This window comes from Momordica charantia (assembly GCF_013281855.1).
Source record: "Momordica charantia cultivar OHB3-1 chromosome 10 unlocalized genomic scaffold, Mcharantia_2.0 BLBB01000010.1, whole genome shotgun sequence".
Classification (NCBI taxonomy): domain Eukaryota; kingdom Viridiplantae; phylum Streptophyta; class Magnoliopsida; order Cucurbitales; family Cucurbitaceae; genus Momordica; species Momordica charantia.
In genome coordinates, this window is record NW_028275158.1 from 2545476 (window position 1) to 2560723 (window position 15248).

The 15248-nt window shown below is 33.0% G+C and overlaps 1 protein-coding gene and 1 long non-coding RNA gene across 27 annotated transcripts; one reads left to right on the top strand and one right to left on the bottom strand.

Annotated features, from left to right (window-relative positions):
• The first annotated feature begins 691 nt into the window (after positions 1 to 691).
• Positions 692 to 11520, top strand: LOC148208391 (uncharacterized). Of its 26 annotated transcripts, none has more exons than XR_015788073.1 (8): positions 692 to 966; positions 1406 to 1463; positions 3749 to 3867; positions 5128 to 5220; positions 7536 to 7608; positions 7866 to 9267; positions 10648 to 10726; positions 11108 to 11520. It is a non-coding gene; the product is annotated as an uncharacterized LOC148208391 (long non-coding RNA). The 26 variants fall into 26 exon arrangements; XR_015788075.1 differs by lacking the exon at positions 5128 to 5220 and having other exon boundaries at positions 7866 to 7908; positions 8378 to 9267; XR_015788078.1 differs by lacking the exon at positions 5128 to 5220 and having other exon boundaries at positions 7866 to 7908; positions 9217 to 9267.
• On the bottom strand, positions 6740 to 14172 carry AGL44 (AGAMOUS-like 44). The gene is made up of 7 exons (XM_022293491.2): positions 13682 to 14172; positions 10663 to 10741; positions 9229 to 9290; positions 7488 to 7587; positions 7349 to 7390; positions 7182 to 7265; positions 6740 to 6928 (listed from the first exon to the last, which is right to left on the bottom strand). The coding sequence occupies exons 1-7, from the start codon at positions 13861 to 13863 to the stop codon at positions 6740 to 6742; spliced, it is 738 nt and encodes a 245-aa protein (XP_022149183.1). The 5' UTR covers positions 13864 to 14172.
• Between the last annotated feature and the right edge of the window lie 1076 nt (positions 14173 to 15248).

A 15248-nucleotide genomic window follows, 5' to 3' on the forward strand; every position in this document is an offset into this window, starting at 1 on the left:
AGTAATTTATTACTCAATTAATCCCATGACGTGTCAAAAAAAAACTCAATTAATCTCCTAAATCTAATTCACACACATATTTACCAATTAATTCTTAATATGTCCAACTAACTACTGTATTATATCACTTCATATATATTTTAAGAAATGAATATTGAACGTATATATTGCTAAATATGACTAAAGTGAGCAGGATTTAGCGATCTAATCGATAGGTTTTGAGTTCGATCCCCACCACAATATGGTTTTTTTTTTTTTTTTGGAATTTGCTAAACATGTTAATAATAGTAATTAATAGACACAATGTTAGAAGTTACGTTGGCCAAATATGTAATTTAATCACATTTGAAAACATAAGAAATATAATAATAATAATAAAAGTCCCACAAGTAATATAAAAAATAATAAAATAATATACATTTTATTAACACTTGTCAACTTGGTTCCCTTTTGTCCAATTTGTCCGGGGCACGGTGTCCTAAGTTTCTATTTGTGGGCCCCAAAAATCAGTTCCCTCTCACTTCCGTACACCCACAACCACTCCAAATCGCCCACTTAGGGTTAAAGTCGTCATTTCACTTTCCAACTCCACGCTTCGAAATTCGCCAGCTGTACGAAACCAATTGCTTGTCATGGTTTTGGCTGCAGAGAATCAGAACCCATACATTCTTTTATTTCATTTCCCCGGACATGGCCGAGATATTTTCTTCTCTCTCCTCGTCGCGGCGAGCTTCGATTTTTGATCCGTCCTTCCCTCTCTCAATCCGCGGCAAAAAGCGAGATGAATGAAGGCCATGGAAAATCACTTCCCTGTATACGATTCTCTCTCTCACGTCGGAATTCTTCATCGCTTTCTAGGTTTTTGAGCTGTTGCTATGCTTCTTGTTCGGAATCTTCCGTACCGGTTTTTTTTCCTTCTCACTCGGAGGCATATTCGCTTTCTTCATGCGAGCTATGCGTTTCCAGGTAATGCCGTCTCCTTAGTTCTCTCCTCATCTACGCTGAACATTGATTGATACGGTGTTTACGTTTTCTTCCTGCCTTTTCTAGTAGACGATCTTTGATTTTCGATCGTTGTGTGTTGTTTTTTCGATGGAAGTTTGGTTTCTTGTATCCGATGGATGCATGGCCGGGGTAATGGCGCCGGTTGTTTCTCAGATGAAATATTTGAGACTTTGTTTTGTTGTTTGTTTTAGAATTTTGACGCGCGGTGTGTAATGCGCTAGCCGAAATGTGTAATAATTCAATTTCTTGATGAGTTGTTTGATTATTTTAAAGAATGCAGCATTAGAGACATTGCATCCATACAATTTTTAACATGTCTATTGTTGTCTAATAAATTAATTGATAAATCAATGTCTGCAATACTTGTTCATTATCTTATTAAACTTCGACGTCATGATAGGTGAAACTCGGGCTGTTGATGGATGGCCACCAGAAAAAATGGGTGTGGAATTACAAAGGTACTCTTCCAATATTCATTTATTTTAATCTTTTAACTCATTTGAGGTCTGCGTGTTTTCTGGTGAATTTGGAACTGGATGCAAGCATGTAACGCAAGGAATTGCCGTGTAGGGGAGGAGATTTCGAGTAGCTTATTGGGAATGTAGCTGTTTTTACTTTTTAACCTTTGATATTTTGAAGAAATTTGTTTCTGTGAAACTTGTTATAAATAATAGAGCTTGGGAACCAGAGGATAAAGTTTAGAGTTTAATAATGTCGAAGTAGACCTTCTGTTCTGGAAATAAATCTCCATTTTAATAATGTGAAATTTTTTTCTCGATCTTGTATGATTTAATATCTTGTTTAGTTTTTGTAGTCAGGGCATACCATTGCCTATCCTTTTTATTGTTAACTGATCATTGTTGGACCTGCAGGAGCCTCATATGCTAAACAAGAATAAATTTTTCCTTTTTTAAATTTTAAATTTTAAATTTATATATATCTATATATATTCTTGCTTAGATTATTGTCTACTTGTATCTTAGATGCACCGTGCTAAGTGTTATGTCTATCTAATAAGGACTTTTTATGTCAGATATGGACGTTTTACTAATATCAGGATTCTTGTTATTTTTGGTCAATATTAATCTTTGTATTTATATAATGAATGGTTAATAAAATATGCATATCATGTTTTATTGCGTTCAATGTTTCTTAATTTTACTTTCAGATCCCAAAAATGAATAAAAGTAAGAACAATCAATGTTGACGTATAAGAATTAAATATTATCAAAGTAAATAGAAGTGAATATAGTTCTATTTTACCCCAATTATTGTACTACATTAACTTGTAATTCAACAAAACCCTGATTTACACCAATTCTTTTCCCATTTACTAACCGGAAGTTGCTGTCATGTGCATGGCATTCTGTTGCTGTCAAGTACTATCTTCATGTTAACGAGTGAATTACAAATCATAAGGTCAATGGCACACTTAGAAAGCTCTGGAAATATAATGCTTCTTGGTACATGACTTTTTCTAGCTTCTCGAGGTTCTCTATTAGAAATGGTTCCACGATTCCTTTCTAGGAGGATTTCTGGGTGGGGGAAAGCCCCGTTTGCCTTCTGTTTTCTTGCCTTTAACATTTATCCTCTTTAGAATTTGCTTATGTGGATTCTATCCTCTTTTTTTTGAACTACTCATGTAAAATTTTGGTTTTGGCGTCCTTTTTTCTGATTATGAGTCTTTGGACATTTCTTTGTTGTTATCTATGCTGGTCTCTATCCTCTTTTGGGGACCAGATCTAGACCTCTTTCGGGGGCCAGATCTTCAATTCTGGGCCCCTAATTCGCTTGGGGAGTTCTCTCGTAGCTTCTTTTCCTCTCTTTTGTGGTGTTCTCACCTCATTCTTTGTTCTCATCCCTAAGGAAGGTGAGAATCCCATGTAGATTAGTCTTTTTGTTTGGTGGGTTGCTCATGGGATGCTAACACCATTGACCTTATGCCTAGATTGTCAAGTTTCTTCTGGGACCTTAGTGGTTGCAAGAGTGCATAGGAGGATTTGAAGCATATTTTGTGGAGATGTTAGTTTGTCGATGTAATTTGGGTAAGTTTTTCTTTGGAGGCATATGGAGTGTAGACGGCTTTGGCTGAGAGCAAGTTTTCTTGGTTTATGTTGGAGGATGTTTGTTTCATCCCTTTTGGGATTGGAGCGGCTGTTTGGCTTTTTTTTTTTTTTTAAGTTTTCTGGTTAGTCTTCTGAAACATTTGATGGGAGAGAAATGGGAGTCTTTAGAATTTTGGAGAGCTCTTGAGGGGGGTGTTTGGGCCTTGGCTACGCTCAAATTTCTTTATCTCTTGATTTGCAACTTCAAATTTTGATAAGGTTTGACAAGTCCTATTACTTTATCTCTTGATAATTTATTGATTTTTGTCATTAATTATTATTATTATTATTATTATTTATTACTATTTTTGTGATAAGAAACCAAACTAAGATAAATGAAAAGATATATAAAGGCATAAAAATAATAGCCCGACTAGAGAACACCTCCCAGAGAATGGGGTTCCAATCCAAAAGTACTAACACCTAATTGATAATTACAAAAACTCTTAAAACTGACCCTAAAGGGACGTATTAAACATAACCGAATCAATCATTAAATGATTTTATTTTAGTTTCGTAGGGTTGATTCTGCCCATCTTGATTTATTTTTAAAATTTGCGAGTTTGTGATATCTCTCTAGCAAGTTTATACCACTTGGAATGACTATTGATGTTCTCTTTGTTCTTGCACTTGTATAGGAACATGAAATGCCCGAAAAGATCCAGTGATAGCTTTCAAGTTTACAAAACTTTTCACCCAATAAGACCTCAAGCTTTAGGCTGGAGATCTCTCCAAACGGTTAGCCACAAGGGGTTGAGTATGTTAACGAACAAGAGCTTAAAGTTTATACTGAACCAATTAATAAAGCATGTGTTAGTTTTAGGTGTGGAAAAGACGTAAATCTTTTTGCAAGCTAAAGTTGGTGATACTAAACTTAAACTTAGATTTTTACTGCCTTTGATAAGTAATAGTTATTTTCTTGCTTTTATGCCTCATGTTTTATTTTAAACATGATTTTAAGTTAAGAATGATTCTAATTTACTTATATGGCTAAATGATTCGTAAGTGATATTTTCTTCTGAAAGTGAATTCATGGTCTCCGTGCATGTTGTCAAATGTCAATCAGGTAAATTAGTACAGTATAGCTTTTTCATGCTTACAATCTTGAACTTTTTTGTGATGCAAGGAGAAATGTATATGTATTCACTACTCTGCTGTTTTCTTTGGTGGTTTAATTGTCTATGTTATTCTTTTACATTTTTCTTGTTTACTTGTGAGTTATAATTGCTTATCACTCATTGGTTATCCTACTACATTTAGTTGTCAAGGTAAAACAAAACAGTTTACAGCTTTACAATCGGGACAGTATGCGATGCATTCTTGCTTTTGGTCTGTAACTTCTGACTGCTGCTTTTATACTGATTAATTTGAAATTTATTTCTCGTCAAGTATTAGAATGAAATTATATAATAATAGGTGTATGTATGTCTTGTTTTATCGTTGTTTTGTTTTTTGAGATCAGAAACATAATGTTTCAAGTAAAAGTTATAACTAATTTCAGGGATGGTTAGGTAGAATATAACTGTACACCTATGGAGGGATGATCTTATATTTATGTTCATGATTTCAACTTCCAGCTAGAGATAATATAAGCTACATGTGTTGTATGGCTCCATAATACATGAATTTCTAGTTCTGCTACATATCACTAGAGATATCATCTTATTTTTGTTTGCTGATTTAGATACGTGTGGATGTTATTACATTGACTAATGAACTAAAGTTACATATGTTTTAGTCATTTCACGTTTTATGTTATTATTTTACAATCATCTCACACAAGGTTTAGGATAGTGAACACATTCATTGTTGAACTAAAGTTACATATGTTCTAGTCATTTCATGTTTTATGTTATTATTTTACAATCATCCCAATACGAGGTTTAGGATAGTGAACGATAGGTAATGACATTTGTTATTGTCTTGTTTATCCAGAAGGTTAAAATATATATGGTTTAAGTTTTCTTCTAGTGTATTTTATAATATTTATTTTGTTATGCTCTGATGTATATCGCAGGGGAAGAGATAAGATAGAATGGACATTCCTTTCCATTAGGGGCTATTTGGTTTGCTGGAAAACTGGGTCCTATATAACTGAGAATATAGGGATGTGAGTATGAGAATGAGATGCTTGAGAAACAAAATTAGTATGTTTTATTATGCTTGAAAATCTAAATGAAAAGTTACTGGTTAAGTTACTATTAATTAAACTTTTAACCATTATTATAAAACAACATAGTAACAACATGTGTAATGAAGTAAAATTGTATCCTAAAAAAATGGTTTAATTAGGATGAAGTCATGTCATCTTTCCCTGTGTCTCTCTGTGTTGGAAAGTCAGAGGTCCTTTAGGAGGGATTCATATTACCATGAGGCTGGAGGAATGAGATTTCTTGGATCAGATTTCTTTTCCTAGAAAAACCAACTTTTTGGGCTATTGAAAGGAGATAGCAAACCCTGAGCCAGCTTGAACATACCCTGAGACTGAGAGCATAACATATTTCTGGGAAAAGTATGTACATCCAAATTACAAAATACAAAGATGAAATGGAGAAATGGAGAAATGTTGTTTTCTTTTGGAAATTGTAAAAATGGCTACGCCAGCTACATTTCATTGTTTCTATCATAGATTCCAGATTGTTTATCAGCCATTCTGTCCATATTTTAAACTTAAATATTTCATAAAAGCACTTTTCAATTGAAGGATGAGTCATGGATTGACATTTATGTGTAATTTTACTTATTGTTGGGTACGCCAGGGGGAAGAACAGCAGAGTGATTAACAATTTAATTAATCATAACCTAACAACGTAAGTTTTGAGGATTGCTGAAGTGGATTTAGAGAAAACTTCAGTTTTAAATTCATTTACTGGTTTAAAATTTCCATGGTTTAATATCTGGTTTACATTGTTGAATCTCATTCATTAATCATTATAGTAAAGTTTGAGAACACACGTAAGTGGAATATTAACAAAGAATGTGAATAATTGTTGGGCTTGTATCTTGACCAATTTTTCTTTTCATTGATAAATGAAAAGTGTTTTCTTGTTAGAAAAATAAAAAAAAGTAGAATTTGAATGATTGTAACAGCTCATTTATGGTAACTCAACAATAGAAAGCCCAAACTGTAGGCATCAGATATGCATTTTAGTGTCTACCAACTTCTGCCACCTTGTATAAGATTGGATGAGCATTGATTTTCATTAGCTAATAGGCATCACAACTTTAGAGTCTGGTCTAATTAATTAGCACAACAAACTTTAAAAACAGCTAGAACAACACATGGCACATATGGTGCATTGTCATTATTGGTACACTTACATAGGTATCTGGACTGGCTGCTCAATTTTTCACATTGTAGAATTTGAAGAACATCGCATACCAAAAGTGGTGATCTGGTGACGTTCATGCACTAGTGACTGAAGCAGGAGACATCTTCATGTTGAACATGACTTGTACTGCACGACCAGTTGATGAAATGATCATGGATAAATCATCCATGATCTAACTGCTGTTATTGCAGTTGCAATCTGTTGCAAGTTCCAATTATATCTATTTCAGTTTTGCTTGAGAGAAAAGAACTGTCTAGTGTAGATTGCTATACAGATGAATGAAATTTGAAATTTAATTCATATGTCATAAGCACAGATTGGTAGAACATACCCCAGCTTTATCCCTGGTATTGGTGCTTCATTGTTTTGTGGTTGTGGCTGCCTTAGCTGTAGATGGACGGGACCAGGGGTACTGTATCTATTGGTGATAGTGAATTGATGAACTGAGCTACTGCTTGTTTTATTCACTTCCAGTGCTCCATAAGCCTGATGCTTAAAAAACTCACAGTTAACTTTATTTGAAAGGAAAACAGAAGTCCCTTTTGAGGGTCAGCAGTCAGCACCGCCACCCCATCCACAAAAGAAAAAGAAAAAAAAAAGAAACCAAAAGTTATCCTGATGGGTTAAAAAAATAGGAGCAGTGAGAATAGCTATTGAATTCTTATAACTTCAATGAATAACTTTTGAATTAGTTTTTAACCTTGAAAGCATTTCAAAATAGTTTTATTTGGATCTATACCTTCATTTGCAGTTCTGCATTTTCTTTACGAATCATATCTAGTTTCTTGTAGAGTTCCAGATTTTCTTGATGCATTTGATTCCCCTGCAACATAATTATTGCAAGTTAGCCTTGTTACATCCTTTCTTTGTATAAGGAGATATATGGATATTTTCTATGGGGGAAACCTTCTGTCTTAGTTCAGTAATTTCATCAGTTAAAATCTTTTCCTGCAAGAAAAATACAATAGCATGTAAACATCCGAATACAATAGGTTTTAAGAGGTGTATGTTCTTATTGAAGTTTCTTTATAGTTGTAGTTGTTACCTTTTTCACACGGACACCTTTCAAACTCATTTCCAACTGGCTTTCCAGATTTTGTAGATCTTTGACACTCAGGCCTGAAAGTTCTTCGCCCATCAATTGTCTGCAAATATAGAAGAGTGGGGTATGTTATGAATGCTTTTACATATTTGCATAAATTGTAGAATTATATTTCAATAACATTACCCATGAATTCAAGCTTGAATTATATATATATATATATTTTTTTTTTTTTGTAAAACAAGAAACGATTCTTTTCATTAAAAGATACAAACTCCTAAAGGAGTAAAAGATACAAACTCCTAAAGGAGGGAAAAAGAAAAGTACTAATACCTCGATGAAAAAGGAAGAGGAATTATCTTATTTTATCTTGGTTGTCAGTGGTGCCTTTTTGGAAGCAACTAAGCATGGATGACAACTTAAGGTATTAGTCAAATCACAAATGTTTTGTACTCCTGAAGTAATTTATTTACAGATTACTTACTAACTTTAATTCCCTCTCTATCAGGAAAAAAAACTTTAATTCCCTCATAAATCGTGCATGTTTAATCCACCTTCGAAGTTCTAATAAAATTGAACTGGAAAGGGCTTTTGGTTTCACTACCCTATTTGCCCCTTTCCATGTCTTCACAATAGCGTATCAACCTCTTATCATAATAATCAAATGATCAATCTAATTCTACGGGACCAAGTCACCAAGGATTGGTAAGACCTATCACTCATTCCACTTACCATATAAAGTTATTATAGATTTGATGATTGAAGGGGATTTAAAGCCATATAATATTTGATAGGCCAGTGTTTTCATTTGGAATTTGGCTCATGAAGGCAGAGAAAAGGATGAAATATATTAGAGTTTGTGCACTAAAAAATTAACAAATGATTTTCTGTAGAGAGAAATCATGAGGTCAGCTCTGAGGAAGAATTAATCAGCCTTGGCATGAACAATGGTAGAAGAGCAAATTGGTATGCCTTGTCCTATTCTATTGTAGAATTCTGAAAAGTTCTCAGATAGAAGTGCAAGAAGTGATAGTAATACGGTAGTTCAAGTGCTTTCTGAATTGTAAATTGCAGTACAAGCTACTAGCTTTGGACTGCCCAGGAAGTTTGAGAGTCCTGAGCTCCCTCTCGGCTCTTTCCTTGATAAAAAATTTGCTCTACTCATCTTATTGTGTATTGATCCCAGCAGAAAAGTAACAACCTAGATAAAAGACACTCCTACATCAACTTATTTTTTCCTATACCCAATTGATTATTTTTCTTCACTCAATTGCTGATTCATCATCAACATGCCCTGAACCATTATTCCACCATTCATGCAACTCATAGGTTAAACGACCTATCATATAGATCCTAAAGTAAACCAATCTGGAAAAATAAAATTTATAACACAAGTAATTCAAAAGTTCCATGTTTAATTTAGGATATCTAGTCAAGTTTAAACCATTATCGTTCTGCAGAATACGTTAATTTAACATGGAATTTTTTAATTACTTATGTTAAGTGGAACGTGGTTTTCTCTGAAATTCATTTATGAAGTATTTTTACTAATTTCTAATTGGGCACCAGCTAGGCTTGTCCTTCAGATCTATGATTAGAGATAGGGAGTTCTTCAGAAAATTTTTTATTAGATATAGTTGTGAGGACTTGAACACCAACATTTGAACTTTTACTCGCCTTGAACATTTTTTGCCTGATTATTTTCCCTTGTCTAACATATCGAGCATAGCAGGAGTTTGAATACCTGTGACATTCTTGCAAGTACTGCAGTTGTTGCTTCAAGGTAGCTGCCTCTCTTTTCCAAAACTACCAATTATAGAACAGATGATTAGCATTACAATTTTACTTGTGGCATAGTTAAGTTGTTTTAATGATCTTAAGTAATTTATGTTTAAGTCATGAATTTACTCTCACGTATGAATAAAACAGCAAATTATATTGCCTCTAATGAATAAGAAAAATTGTATAGGCACAAGATACCATGATTTCTATTCTGTAATTATAATTTTTGAGGTACATGCATTTTTTTCTGTCATTCCCCCCTCTTGACTCTAGTCTGTATCCATGATGTTAAATAATAGTTGTGGTGGTACCAAAAATCTTAATTCTAAGTATACATATTATTATAAGGAGTCAAAACTGTTGACCATGAAGAAAATAGGTTAAGTAAAAGAAAAAATATGTTGCCAAATAGTGGCATCTTTTTAAGCTGATTATATATATTCTCGACACTCTCCACACGTGAGCTTAGATACTTAATTTGATTCATTCAACATGTGAACTATAAATATCAATTAGGAAGGAAACAACATTACAAGGGTTCAAATAAAAGAATTCCTTTGTTAGATACTTAAACTAAAAAACTTAAGCTAATAGGTTAGAGTTTATTTAATCTTTTATTATATATTCTCAACACTATCGATACCTAAGGATGTTTTCATGTTTCTCTTCAACAAAATATTCCATGAGACTGAAAAGACTAGCTTGCCAATGATTATTATCCTTAAATGAAAGGATCTAAGACATCTTCCACCATTAAACGAAGACTCAAGCTTAGAACAGTGGACATGCCAATAATTTGCCAAATATGACACCAGACCTTGGAAGCACAACTGAAAAGCTACAAAAGGAAGTCTGTTCTTAGCTTGTTACTCATAAAAATTCAAGAACGCAAAAGTAAAATCTTTAGGACAGGTCCTGTTCAAGTAATCACAGAATACAGTAGTTGGAACCAAGGACATAAGTAGAGGCTCTGGTAATGAAGTCTAAATATTAATCCTCCCTAGAAGAATGAGCCCGGAAAAGAATCAAATTTTTCTTGTATCTCCTCGTGTGAAGTGTCTTAGGAGGCCTATTGTGACTTCATTTGGATGCAAGTTTATAAAATAAGATCACAACACTAGAAATTTCTTGCATGATCAAGAATCTACCACAAAATTTTTCTTTTCCTAAAAGTCTTTGGTCTTTCTTGCATGATTCGTTAATCTACTTTTCATCAGGATAAAGCCTCTAGAGTTTCATATGATGTTACATATTTGTCCCAACGTGTTGGTAGAAACTAGTAAGTTATGTTCGGTCGCGCACTTATGCTTCATCAAAAGTACAGAAATATGCACGTGTTTATGTTAACGAGACGAAATTAACAAGGAAATTGGAATTGTAGATGAACGAAGATTACCTGGAGTTCTGAAACAGAATTCATCAGCTGATTTTGCTCCTCTTTTACCTTGTTGTAGCGTTCGGTAATCGACCTTATGCTGATAAGATAGAAACTATTAGATTATTCTGTACATAATCACACACTCGAAATCAAATCTGTAATATTTAGTTATCATGTTATTCCATGAAACATCATAATATCACACCTTTTCACTCTCTAACCACGTCTTTTTTTTTTCTCTCTTTTTTTTTTTGTATTTTTTTTTAATGAACTTGCTTAGATCCAACTTTCTACATTTCATTGTTTATCAAAAGGAACTAGAAACTACAATGATTGAGACGATTCCTGATTTTTCTTTCTAAAGACAATTACACTACGCCTTCGAAATATTTAGATATATAACCCTTTGTTCCATATGAAGAATGATGAATAATGTAACATACTCTGGATATGTTCTATGCAGGTGTGCTTTTAAGGTGTGGTGTTACAAGCAAACTTTTGGCATCTCCATGGTGCATCAAGTTAAAAGTCATTTACTTTGGCAAGCTGAATTTTACGCTGTTGCTTCGAATATTTGGTTGGCTAAGAAGCACGAAAATTTTTCGGGCTCTCAGGTTGTGGGAGGAGGTTTGAGGTCAAGAGCATTATAATGTCTCTCTTTGGGTTCACTCTTCTAAAGTTTTTTGTAATTTTTTAACACCTTTGTGTTTGTGCAACTCTTTTCTTTTTCAATATCTTAATGAAAAAGAAAAGAGTATTTGTATTTGCATGTTAAAAATACATTTAAGGGGAAGAACGATTGATAAAGTTTGTTTTTCACTTGAAATAGAGTTAAACAAACAGATGTTTTAAATTTAAATTTGAATTTCAGTTTCAGGACCACAATATTTTTTTAATTTTATAATAATTATCTTGTGTAATTTATGGTTTAATTATAAGGATGTCTTCCCCATCTTCATTCTTGAGAGAAGTTAATTAAATATACAAAGCTAAAATAATAATTAAACTGCCTAAGTTTGAGGTAGAAATTGTATTTATCTACCTGATGACAACACACTTGTCTATTTCTTCAAGATTAGAGATTCAATTTTCGTTCCCCACCACTTGTCTGTTTCTTTAAGATCGGAGGTTCAATTTTCATACCCCACGTTTTTTTGTAACGTAGAAATGATGTATTTATCGGAGGTTCTATTACTCGGGTTTTTATTTTTAATTTTATCACTCGCGGCCAAAATGATGTATGCGAGAGAATAAATTAATATGCCAAATATATTAGTGAAGGAAATACATCCCGAGTAGTTAAAAAACATAAATAAAAGGTTAATTTTAGTAGATAAAAAATCTATGAAAGGAGGTCATGAGAGAAAGTACGATAAAATGTAAATACAAATTACAATTAGTAGATAAAAAACAATGTGTAGGAATATAATTAGAGTAACAAAGGAAAGTATATGAAAACCAATATAAAAAATATATATTATAAATACTACTGTGGTCTCTGTATTTTCGACTCTGATTTATTTTAGTTTGTGTATCTTTAAAAATTTTATTTTGACTCATTCAACTTTTGTTCACTGTAGTCCCTATAATTTTAAAAGGTTAATTTTGATCTTGTACTTTTATGTCTCATTCCTTTCAATAATAATTTTAGCACAACATTTTCATTCACTAAATTTCTTGAAATGTAGCAAAAAATTTGTATTAAAGAGTTTCCATTATATACCTATAAGATTTGTGTAAAAATTTTGCAAATATGAACTGTATTGGTTACTTTTTAAATGTATAGAGATCAAAACGTAAAAACGGAAGTTTTGAAGTATACAAACTATAATAAACAAAAGTTGAAAGTACATCACTCAAAATGAACGTTCTGAAATTACATATACTTAAATGAACCAAAGTAGAAATTAAATTATATAAATCAAAATAAAATATAAGGAGCGGTCAAATTTAATTTGAAGCAAAGAATAAATAACAAAGACAACGATAGTAATAACAATAACAACAACAATACAAAATATATAGATCAGGGAGTTGCTACTCTTTGAATGTCAACAACTCGTTGATTCCTTGCTCGAAGTAAGTAACATTTCATCAATAGATTTTGAAACTCCAAGAATGCAGATAAGATATATACAAATTAAGCATATGAAAGTTATTATTTGAGATCTCATATGAGAGTAACATTTCCTTTAAAACTATATGATATAAAGCTAAAGATATATCTTTTTACTAATTTCAAACGGAATCTATCATTTACCATCTACTTCAATTCATGAAGCACTACAATAATTTTTGTCAATGCTGCCTTTTTCCAAACGAAATTTCTTTGTGTCAAGAAAAGAAAGAGTAAAAAAAAGTTACACTATATTATATATTTTGGTTCTACCTTCTTAGTATACATTTTTTTTTTTTTCAAATTTTAAGTGGTTAATTATGGCTTTACGTTAAAATCTCTACCTAAGAAGAGAGAGTATAGGAATGGCAAATAAGGTTTAAAATTAGAGCAAAAGAAATATGGATCCAAATATTAACATATATGGCCATGCCATTAGCCATGCAAAAAAACAAAACGAAGACAAAAACATGCAGAAACAAAGAATCAAATATCTTTTGAATTTGCCTTCCAATAATTTCGAAGTTCTTAATTTTCAGAACCTTTTAGTTTCTTAATTCAAAATTTTTTTTTATCTCGTTTTTCCACCATTAAAGCAAATCCTCCGCATGCATTCCATTCACACCCCAAGAAAAAACAAACCATTAACAATAATAAAAACAACAATAATCCTTCGAGAGTGCCTCTCTTTTTCCCTTTTAAAAAGGAAAATCACAGACAACATCAACAAGAGAGTAAAGGATTATATTTATGATCTTGGAGAGAATTAACTAATTAATGATACATATATTGGATCCAATACTGGGATGGAATATAATATATCATAAATTATATATATAATAACATGATAAAACAAAGCAAACCCAGTTCATAAAACATAAAAAGAAAAAATTGAGGGATCTGATGAATAATAATTCTGACCTGGTGCTGGAATAATCATAGAGCTTGCCAGTGCTTGAAAAAATGATCAATCCAACTTCAGCATCACACAAGATTGAAAGTTCTCGAGCTTTTTTGAGTAACCCACTTCTTCTCTTTGAGAAAGTCACTTGTCTGCTCGTTGAATTGTCTATTCTTCGAATCACTATTTTCCCTCTTCCCATTTCTCTCTCTACTAAATCAGAAAAAAAAAAAGGAAGAAAAATCACATGCCCATCAAAAATTTCTCTCCAAATCTCCAAAACCCACTTGAGCTTTTGAGATATATTTCCCTTTTCCCCCAATACCCAACAAATTGGAGATCCAAAAACGTTGGAAAAAGAAGAGAAAACCAGAAACAATTAACAGCTGAAATTGGAAACAAAAAAAAGAGAGGCTTTTTACTGCTCAAGTGTCTGCGGATTTGCTTGAGAGAGATACAAAAGTTCCTCTCTCTCTCTAGAAATTTTCTGGTTTTCTCTTTCTAACCCTGGTTTCTCTCTCTAGAAATTTTCTTGCTATTTGTTGCATTATATGCTTAAGGAAACAAAAAAAAAGGGGAAAAAAAAAAAGCTGAAAGCGGTTTTTTTCCATTGACAGCTAAACAGTCTCTCATTTGTGCCAAAACCTGGGCGCGAACAAAACCGCTTAGTGGTTTTGTCGTCTCTGAATCTCGAGCCAACCGCTGCGAGTACGAAAATTCACGGCTACTCGCTCTCTCCTGCAGACATGTCGCTAGGGTAAATCAATCCGAGACACGTTGGCCTCCGACAGAGAATCCCAAGTCTGTGGGGTTTGCGTACGTGTCGGAATGACAGCGCGCGTTTGCCTCACGCGCTCCCGTTCGCGTGGAGTGGAGCTTTCCTCGTACTCGCCAAATCCAGGAGGAGTGGAAATAGCAAAAGCTGTCAGGAAGTCCATTTGTCGAATAGGTCGCCGACACGTCGCTCGCGGCGCCCGAGGAGAGAGAAATTATCCGCTGTTGCCATTTCTAGGATGTCCACGTGTGAACTCTCTTCACGCCTGCCACGTGTCAAGCCTTTTGAGTCCTCTTTTCCATTTCCATTAGTCACTCACGCGCGGCGGCGAAAGCCAATTTCGGACAAATTATGGAGCTTCATGCCATAATTAGAAATGTCCTATTTTTTCCTTTTTTTTTTTTAATATTTAATTAGTCTTTTTTTTTTTCATTATTCTTAACTAATTTATGGTGTACTATTTTTACCATTTAAATTTGAGTTGAGGAGCTCCATCATTTCATTAATAATATTTATATTGGGAGCATATTTAAGTGGACCAAGGCAGTTTTAAGTTAATCACAGCTTTTGAATCGAAAATTGAAAGTCGCGACTTGGAACCTACAGTAATATATGAAAAGTTATTTAAATAGAAGTGGAAATTAGAAAAATATACCTTTATGCACTAAAAGTATTGCAATTTAAATTTTTTATGCAGAATTATTTATTAGTGACAGCTAAGATGTCATTTAATAATAGTCTCTGAATTATTACACAGTCTTCAAAGTTTTCAATTCAATTAGTATTAATTTGTATAGTATTTTATTATATTA

Bases quoted from the DNA above. Each gene is read 5' to 3' on its own strand.
- AGL44 (XM_022293491.2), bottom strand. From the start codon at position 13,863: ATGGGAAGAGGGAAAATAGTGATTCGAAGAATAGACAATTCAACGAGC. The intron at 7,588-9,228 runs GTATTCAAACTC...CTATATTTGCAG, and splicing joins TACTTGCAAGAATGTCACAG to ACAATTGATGGGCGAAGAAC. The intron at 7,266-7,348 runs GTTTCCCCCATA...ATTATGTTGCAG, and splicing joins TTACTGAACTAAGACAGAAG to GGGAATCAAATGCATCAAGA.